This window comes from Panthera uncia, chromosome C2 (genome assembly GCF_023721935.1).
Source record: "Panthera uncia isolate 11264 chromosome C2, Puncia_PCG_1.0, whole genome shotgun sequence".
NCBI classification, from domain to species: Eukaryota; Metazoa; Chordata; class Mammalia; order Carnivora; family Felidae; genus Panthera; species Panthera uncia.
The window spans coordinates 128370999-128381191 of record NC_064810.1 but is presented as its reverse complement, the minus strand read 5'-3'; the positions used below and the strand labels follow the sequence as shown (position 1 = coordinate 128381191).

At 36.8% G+C, this 10193-nt stretch overlaps 1 protein-coding gene across 1 annotated transcript in view; it reads right to left on the bottom strand.

Annotated features, from left to right (window-relative positions):
* Nucleotides 1-1278: 1278 nt before the first annotated feature.
* The window catches only part of MRPL3 (mitochondrial ribosomal protein L3), a 51255-nt gene continuing 42340 nt past the window's right edge, over nucleotides 1279-10193 (bottom strand). The window contains exon 10 of the mRNA XM_049629832.1: nucleotides 1279-1529. Within this exon, the coding sequence (XP_049485789.1) occupies nucleotides 1377-1529 (153 nt within the window). The 3' untranslated portion in view covers nucleotides 1279-1376. The remainder of the gene's footprint in view (nucleotides 1530-10193) is intronic.

Here is a 10193-nt window from a genome sequence, read left to right as displayed (position 1 = left end):
TATCCAGGCAGCTCAGAGTCAAACTGAGTCCAATGATTTTGCATGTCATAGTCTGCTCATCTGTATCATATGGTTACCATTCTTTCCCAACTCCCGACTGAATACTGATTTATGTTATCCTAGGTGTTTTTCCCTCACTTACTCTTTTATTTTCTATTTATTTTTATTCATTTTGAGACAGCACGCATGCACACACATGAGCCGGAGGTGGGGGGAGGGAGAGGGAGAGGGAGAGGGAGAGGGAGAGGGAGAGGGAGAGGGAGAGGGAGAGAGAGAGAGAGAGAGAGAGAGAGAAAGCCCAAGTGACTTGATGCAGGGCTTGAACCTTGAACCAGATCATGACCTGAGCTGAAACCAAGAGTTGGATGCTTAACCAACTCAGCCACCCAGGTGCCCCAACTATTTTATTGTATGGATTTTCTGTCAATTGCAACAAATCTTACTGGAATTAGGTGAAGAATAATGAAAAATTTAAAAAAGATGTGACTATATTTGGATTTGAAATAAAAAATGAGAGAAATATCAGCAAAAAAAAAAAATACTGTTGGACCTTTCAAATACAAATCCATTAGTTATTAGGAAATTATATGGTGATCTAACAGTATGATTAATGTCTCTTGGGTTGCTGTATGAATCAAGTCTCAGAAAATATCCTGAGTTAAAAGTTAGATCCTGTGGGTCCTCAGGAATCTGGGTTCAGAGGAAATCCAGTAGTTCAATAAGGACTGCTTATACTTGCATTGTTAAGCTTGATTATTTGACATAATGTAGCCATTAGCAAACACGTTTTAATTTCATACAATGAAAAAACCCAGGGGACATTAATATTTTTAAAAATAGGTGATTCATAAGTTTGTTGAATGTACAACCCCAGGCCACTTCAAATCCTTCTGGGAAAGCAAGGAAGAATAATTAAAATATAATTTAAATAAAAATCTTACTTCCTTTCTCTGTTTAGAAAGTGTAAGTTTCAAGTTCACCCTGAAAGTGTAAGTTTGCCACTGTTCCACATCCACCCCTTCAGAAAGACAGAAATATCTTTAACAAAAGAGGCTGAATTCATAAGCATCTTAAGATAACTTTAGAATAGGTAGTAAAAAAGGATGAAGCTCACAAATCACAAAAGACTTTGCTCGTATGCAAACGGCTGGTCCATCGACATCTGGCATATCCAGTCTATTTAACTGATTTATCTAATGTGGTAATTTTTTTAAAACAAAATTTAGTTTGGGGGATGGAATGATGTATTTATGCCCTTGACAAAGATGACAAGTGTGGTACTGTGATTAAGAAAGGAAAATATATTTCCTGGTTATATATTGCTCTGGCTCATCAAAGCTCATAAAATACAGGAGGTTCTGCCATGTCCACGGGGGTTAGGAGAATATAATAGAAGGTGCACTAGGCTGACACACATTTTCATCATACAAATCTTCTGGTAGTTCTTCTTCATCTCCATCAGGAAAATATGTAGGGAATGGTAGATTTTTACAGAAGTCCTTATATGCAGGCAGTGTAGAATCTCTGATCTGGAAGGAGGGGGACGACAAAGACCTTATTAATAAGTAGTACCAGTTAAGTTACTTAAAGATAGTATGTTTTAATTATTAATAAACAATATCTATTCCTACATTTTCTAATGTGAATAACACAACTGTTACATAAAGTGAAAGGAACTCAATGTATTCTTTTTATTCCAATAAACTTAATCCAATGACAGAAATACAACCTTCCTCAAGTCAGTCATCTGCCTTCTAAATTACTCTGATAATTACATATCTTACTCATAACTTACAAATCTCTAGAACTGCCCAGGAGGATAAATTATATTTTAAAATTACTAATTAGGTATCAACTATATCCAAACTATGTGCCTAAAAGTTATTACCATCTACTTCTTAATTATTGATCTTATTTTATTATTATATATTTTTATTATTTTATTTTCTACCATAGATTCTTTTGAGTTGAGGTTTTAAAAAAGAATTTACCTAGTATTTTTGTTAGTCTTACATCAAAGGGCACATAACCAAAAATACCAAGTTTTATTAAGGAAATAAGCTTACATTTAACAAGTACCATTATCACTGAGAAGAGAAGGACAAAATAATATTTAGCAAAAAACAATCATTCCATAAGTCTTTATACTAGTTTTATTAGCTCTTTCTAATCTAAAAATATTCTAATTATATCTGTAAATTCATAAACCAAGAAACAGTTCAGATGTTGGTATGATCTAAAATGTTGGGTTTTATTTTTGGAAAACATTACTGGTTCTTTAAAGCTTCTGAGTCATTCTACAGCTTTCATTCAGTGAGAAATTAAAAAAAAATTACATGTAATTATACACACAGAGTAAAACACGGCATAATCATTTTGGCAATAAGAAACGAATAATTTGGTTGAAATAAGTACACAGCTGCTAGGAACAGCTATGTACAGAAACACATCTATTTTAATCTCTCTCATTAAAATTGTTCCAAGGAATTTTCAGTTAGTTGCTCAGAAGAAAATAAACTCATTTAATTTTTTCTTTCCAAGTCACTAATCTTGGGTTGAACTTGAACTTGGGTCGGGGCGGGGGGGGGGGGTGTGTGGGAGTCATATTCTTACTGATTTAAACTGTTTCAGAATTTAGAATGGAGAATAAAACCCAAGCAAATAAACAACCAAACCAACAACAGCAAAACTTTCTGTGCTAATTTGATAATTGTGCAAATTTAGTCATAAATGATCTAAACAGCAAATTCTCAGTTGCTTTTACATTTTGATAGATCTATCATACTTGAACATTTCAGAGAACACTACTTATATATTCTAACTATAAATGTTACAGTACTATAATTCATTGATTGGAAACATGAGTGACATTTTATTTAAATCTCTTTTGTCTTGGTGGCTCTAAAGCTGAGGGGCAGAGTTTGCATCCCATCTTTAACAAATGTGTAAGACTCAACAGTATGTATTTTTGTGCACTTAATCTAACCTCTGGCTTCATTATTTCCCCACCTTCACCAAAACTCTCTCAACTCTCTGGCTCATTCTTTTTATATTTCTGTATATTGGCAAGGCAGTTCAAATCCTCTGAGGAAAGATGAGGGGTAGGACACACACACAAACAGGAAATCTAGAAAACACTTAAATGATAAATTAGGCTACAGGAATGAGCACACACAAATAATAGTTAATAATATACATCACATAATGCTGTAACCATATTCTTTAGGCTTTTTTTAAATACGTTTAGTGAATCTAGACAACAACAAAAAATGCTTAAATTAATTAAACAGGTTGGTCATCCCTAAGACCATCTTTACTAACTTTAGCATTAAAAAGTTACTGGCAGGGGCGCCTCAGTGGCTCAGTCGGTTGGGCGTCCGACTTCAGCTCAGGTCATGATCTTGCAGTCCGTGAGTTCAAGCCCTGAGTCAGGCTCTGGGCTGATGGCTCAGAGCCTGGAGCCTGCTTCGGATTCTGTGTCTCCCTCTCTCTCTGCCCCTCCCCCATTCATGCTCTGTCTCTCTCTGTCTCAAAAATAAATAAAACGTTAAAAAAAATTAAAAAAAAAAAAGTTACTGGCAGCCCTGTACTCTGGGGGTGGGGTGCAAAAGTTCCTGTGGGATGAGAGAATGCTGAAGAGGCTGCCTGTCCACTAGGAGGCGCCTCAATCTCCATGGGCAAAGGGGCTCTTTTCACTTGCTATGGAATCACTGGGAAGTATAGAAAAAGTGGGATGACAGAAAAAGTTTTCAAAAAGTGGACCACACTTGTGTACCGCCACTTCTCTTAAAACACAAGCCCACAAAACACCCCCCAAGCCCACATCTTAATGTTTGGGACGGACATTTCTGTAAGGTTACAAAAGACTTGTTTAGACACTGTAGTTCGAAGATTGTTTTCTCAAGATGCGTTCTTTTTTTAATCAAAATATGTTTCTTGAAAATACATTCATTGGTATGTTAACATTTCTAAGTGGACTGTACATTCTTTGATGCTTGTTTCTTGAAATATACTTGGACTACCCTTCGGGAATTGCCTGTGGTCTACCTTCTGAATGTCTTCAGTAATGGCAAGCCATCATCCATTAACAGAGTTGAGTTTTTGGAGGCAATTTTTTGTTGAAGTAGGTGGAAGAGTAATAAATGTTGACTATAAACTGTTTATAACAACCAGTCAGAATATCACTGCACGTATTATGGTTTTTCAAGACAGCTGACCTATTCATCTATACTGGTGTCAAAGAAAATGCTGAGGTGTTCCACTTTCAGCTGGAAAGCAAGCCTTAGAACCATGTGTGCAGCAAAATGGGGAGAAAAGGAAGATCTGACAACATATAAAAATTCATCTGTTGTACAGTATAATTTTATTATGGAAAATAATTTAATTTCCCTCTTCTCTCTTTTATTAGGTTGTGATATTTGTAACATGTAATAAACCTGTAATATGGAGGGGGTACATTTATTTATGAAGCCAAAATGTTATAGGAAGTACAATGCCAACTTGTCAGTCTCAACAACCTATCACTGTGTAAACAACCAGGTCATCTGGAGACTGGAAATCTACTTAAACCTGAAAACATGCAAAGTAAAAAAAAATACTTGCAACAATTCATAAGATGTATTTTTTCTTTAAGAAAAATGAGAACAATTCAGTCAAAAAGTGAACTACAGAAAGGGAATTTTAATTACTGTAGGATTAAAACAAGTGTTATACTTTATGCTAGTAATGGAACCTACTTTAAGAAATGAAAAGAATACACAGAGAAAGACCCAATGTGAAAAATCAGAGGTTGAAGTTTCAATCTATTTTCGTTGTTATTGTTGGAAAATTTCTGGGAATAAGCCGGTATTATTTCTACTACAAATTTATTTTCAGAATGGATGATTCAAAATCCCAAAGTGATTTCTTATATGTTGTTTTATGTTGGCCTAAATCCCAGGCGGAATATTTACTTTCTATTTTATTCGATAGAAATAAGTCTGTGAGAGTACAAGAATTTTCCCCCCAATTTATGCTATTATTTTTCTTTTACTTTGTTTTTGAGCATAAATATGAATGTGCATATTTTTAAAATACTAAAAGTATAATCATAACAATGCTAGTAACAATGAATCCCTCCTTAAAATGTTTACCTTTTACCACCTTTTTTTTTTTTTTTGTTTAATGTTTATTTTTGAGAGAGACAGACTGTGAGCAGAGGAGGGGCAGAGAGAGGGAGACACAGAATCCGAAGCAGGCTCCAGGCTCTGAACTGTCAGCACAGTTGTGGGGCTTGAACCCACGAACCATGAGATCATGACCCAAGCCAAAGTTGGACACTTAACCAACTGAGCCACCCAGGTGCCCCTACCACCTTTCTTTAAAAAAAAAAAAAAAGTAAATAAAAGTTTTTTTTTTTTTTTTTTTTTTTTTAGTAATCTCTACACCCAACGTGGGGCCTGAACTCACAATCCCAAGACCAAGAGTCACATACTCTTCGAATTGAGCCAGTCAAGTGCCCCTTTACCAAATGGTCTTGTTGACTCTCTCACTGAATTGCCATTTTGTGTATTTTCAGTTCTTATGTCAAAGTATTTTTAAAAAAAATTAGAAGTTCTTTTTTGGAAGGATATTGATATTTTAGCAACAGTTATCCTAATATCCTTTTTCTAGTTCTTTTAATATGAAATTGATTGTCAAATTGGTTTCCATACAACACCCAGGGCTCATCCCAACAGGTGCCCTCAATGCCCATCACCCACCCTCCTCTCCCTCCCACGCCCCATCAACCCTCAGTTTGTTCTCAGTTTTGTAGAGTATCTTATGGTTTGGCTCCCTCCCTTTTTTTTTCCCCCTTCCCCTCCCTCATGGTCTTCTGTTAAGTTTCTCAGGATCCACATAAGAGTGAAAACATATGGTATCTGTCTTTCTTTGTATGACTTATTTCACTTAGCATAACACTCTCCAGTTCCATCCACATTGCTACAAAGGGCCACATTTCATTCGTTCTCATTGCCACGTAGTATTCCACTGTATATATAAACCACAATTTCTTTATTCATCAGTTGATGGACATTTAGGCTCTTTCCATAATTTGGCTATTGTTGAAAGTGCTGCTATAAACATTGGGGTACAAGTGCCCCTGTGCATTAGCACTCCTGTATCCCTTGGGTAACTTCCTAGCAGTGCTATTGCTGGGTCATAGGGTAGATCTATTTTTAGTTTTTTGAGGAACCTCCACACCGTTTTCCAGAGTGGCTGCACCAGTTTGCATTCCCACCAACAGTGCAAGAGGGTTCCCGTTTCTCCACATTCTCGCCAGCATCTACAGTCTCCTGATTTGTTCATTTTAGCCACTCTGACTAGTATGAGGTGGCATCTCAGTGTGGTTTGATTTGCATTCCCCTGATGAGGAGTAACATTGAGCATCTTTTCACATGCCTGTTGGCCATCCGGATGTCTTCTTTAGAAAAGTGTCTATTCATGTTTTCTGCCCATTTCTTCACTGGATTATTTGTTTTTCGGGTGTGAAGTGTGGTGACTTCTTTATAGATTTTGGATACTAGCCCTTTGTCCGATAGGTCATTTGCAAATATCTTTTCCCATTCTGTCGGTCGCCTTTTAGTTTTCTTGATTGTTTCCTTTGCAGTGCAGAAGCTTTTAATCTTCACGAAGTCCCAATAGTTCATTCTTGCTTTTAATTCCCTTGCCTTTGGAGATGTGTTGAGTAAGAAGTTTCTGCGGCTGAGGTCAAAGAGGTTTTTTTCCTGCTTAGTCCTCTAGGGTTTTGATGGTTTCCTGTCTCACATTCAGGTCCTTTATCCATTTTGAGTTTATTTTTGTGACTGGTGTAAGAAAGTGGTCTAGTTTCATTCTTCTGCATATTGCCGTCCAGTTCTCCCAGCACCATTTGTTAAAGAGACTCTCTTTTTTCCATTGGATATTCTTTCCTGTTTTGTCAAACATTACTTGGCCATACTTTTGTGGGTCCAATTCTGGAGTCTCTATTCTATTCCATTGGTCTATGTGTCTGTTTTGTGCCAACACCATGCTGTCTTGATGATTACAGCTTTGTAGTAGAGGCTAAAGTCTGGGATTGTGATGCCTCCCGCTTTGGTCTTCTTCAAAATTACTTTGGCTATTCGGGGTCTTTTGGGGTTCCATGCAAATTTTAGGATTGCTTGTTCTAGCTTTGAGAAGAATGCTGGTGCAATTTTGATTGGGATTGCATTGAATGTGTAGATAGCTTTGGGTAGTATTGACATTTTAACAATAATCTTCCAATCCATGAACACGGAATGTTTTTCCATTTCTTTGTGTCTTCTTCAATTTCCTTCATAAGCTTTCTACACTTTTCAGCATACATATTTTATATCTTTGGTTAGGTTTATTCCTAGGTATTTTATGGTTCTTGGTGCAGTTGTGAATGGGATCAGTTTATGTGTCTTTCTGTTGCTTCATTATTAGTGTATAAGAATGCAACTGATTTCTGTACATTGATTTTGTATCCTGCGACTTTGCTGAATTCATGTATCAGTTCTAGCAGACTTCTGGTGGAATCTATTGGGTTTTCCATGTATAATATCATGTCATCTGCAAAAAGTGAGAGCTTGACTTCATCTTTGCCAATTTTGATGCCTTTGATTTCCTTTTGTTGTCTGATTGCTGATGTTAGCACTTCCAACACTATGTTAAACAACAGTGGTGAGAGTGGACATCCCTGTTGTGTTCCTGATCTCAGGGGGAAAGCTCTCAGCTTTTCCCCATTGAGGATGATATTAGCTGTGGGCTTTCCATAAATGGCTTTTATGATGTTTAAGTATGTTCCTTCTATCCCGACTTTCTCGAGGGTTTTTATTAAGAAAGGATGCTGAATTTTGTCAAATGCTTTTTCTGCATCGATTGACAGGGTCATATGGTTCTTTTCTTTTATTAATGTGATGTATCACATTGATTGATTTGCAAATGTTGAACCAGCCCTGCATCCCAGGAATGAATCCCACTTGATCATGGTGAATAATTCTTTTTATATGTTGTTGAATTCGATTTGCTAGTATCTTGTTGAGAATTTCTGCATCCATATTCATCAGGGATATTGGCCTGTAGTTCTCTTTTTTTGCTGGGTATCTGTCTGGTTTAGGAATCAAAATAATGCTGATTTCACAGAATGAGCCTGGAAGTTTTCCTTCCCTTTCTATTTTTTGGAACAGCTTGAGAAGGATAGGTATTATCTCTGCTTTAAATGTCTGGTAGAATTCCCCAGGGAAGCCATCTGGTCCTGGACTCTTATATTTTGGGAGATTTTTGATAACTGATTCCATTTTTTCGCTGGTTATGGGTCTTGTCAAGTTTTCTATTTCTTCCTGTTTGAGTTTTGGAAGTGTGTGGCTGCTTAGGAATTTGTCCATTTTTTCCCGGTTGTCCAGTTTTTTGGCATACAATTTTTCATAGTAATTCCCTGATAACTGCTTGTATTTCTGAGGGATTGGTTGTAATAATTCCAATTTCATTCATGATTTTATCTATTTGGGTCATCTCCCTTTTTGAGAAGCCTGGCTAGAGGTTTATCAATTTTGTTTATTTTTTCAAAAAACCAAGTCTTGGTTTCATTGATCTGCTCTACAGTTTATTTTAGGTTCTATATTGTTTATTTCTGCTCTGATCTTTATTATTTCTCTTCTTCTGCTGGGTTTGGGGTGTCCTTCCTGTTCTGCTTCTGTTTCCTTTAGGTGTGCTGTTAGATTTTGTATTTGGGATTTTTCTTGTTTCTTGAGATAGGCCTGGATTGCAATGTATTTTCCTCTCAGGACTGCCTTTGCTGCATCCCAGAGCGTTTGGATTGTTGTATTTTCATCTTCATTTGTTTCCATATATTTTTAAATTTCTTCTCTAATTGCCTGTTGACCCATTCATTCTTTAGTAGGGTGTTCTTTAACCTCCATGCTTTTGGAGGTTTTCCAGACTTTTTCCTGTGGTTGATTTCAAGTTTCATAGCATTGTGGTCTGAAAGTATGCATGGTATGATCTCAATTCTTTTATACTTATTAAGGGCTGTCTTGTGACCCAGTATGTGATCTATCATAGAGAATGTTCCATGTGCACTTGAGAAGAAAGTATATTCTGTTGCTCTGGGATACAGAGTTTTAACTATATCTGTCAATCCATCCAATCCAATGTATCATTCAGGGCCCTTGTTTCTTTATTGATCCTGTGTCTAGTTGATCTATCCATTGTTGTAAGTGGGGTATTAAAGTCCCCTGCAATTACCACATTCTTATCAATAAGGTTGCTTATGTTTGTGATTGTTTTATATATTTGAGGGCTCCTGTATCCGGCGCATAGACATTTATAATAGTTAGCTGTTCCTGATGGATAGACCCTGTAATTATTATATAATGCCCTTCTTCATCTCACTACAGCCTTTAAAGTCTGGTTTGTCTGATATAAGTATGGCTACTCCAGCTTTCTTTTGACTTCCAGTAGCTTAATAGATAGTTCTCTATCCCCTTACTTTCAATCTGAAGGTGTCCTCAGGTCTAAAATGAGTCTCTTGTAGAGAGCAAATAGATGGGTCTTGTGTTTTTATCCATTCTGATACCCTATGTCTTTTGGTTGGAGCATTTAGTCCATTTACATTCAGTGTTATTGAAAGATACGGGTTTAGAGTCATTGTCATGTCTGTAGGTTTCATGCTTGTAGTGATGTCTCTGGTACTTTGTGGTCCTTGCAACATTTCACTCACACAATCCCCCTTAGGATCTCTTGTAGGGCTGGTTTAGTGGTGATGAATGCCTTCAGTTTTTGTTTGGGAAAACCTTTATCTCTCCTTTTATTCTGAATGACAGACTTTCTGGATAAAGGATTCTCAGCTGCATGTTTTTTTCTGCTCATCACATTGAAGATTTCCTGCCATTCCTTTCTGGCCTGCCAAGTTTCAGTAGACAGGTCTGCCACTACTCTTATGTGTCTATCTTTGTTAGTAAGAGCCTGGGTATCCCTAGCTGCTTTCAGAACTTTCTCTTTATCCTTGTATTTTGCCAGTTTCACTATGATAATGTCATGCAGATGATCAATTCATGTCTGAAGGGAATTCTCTGTGACTCTTGGATTTCAATGCCTTTTTCCTTTCCCAGATCAGAGAAGTTCTCAGCTATGATTTGTTCAAGTACACCTTCAGCCCCTTTCTCTCTTTCTTCTTCTGGAATTCCTATGAT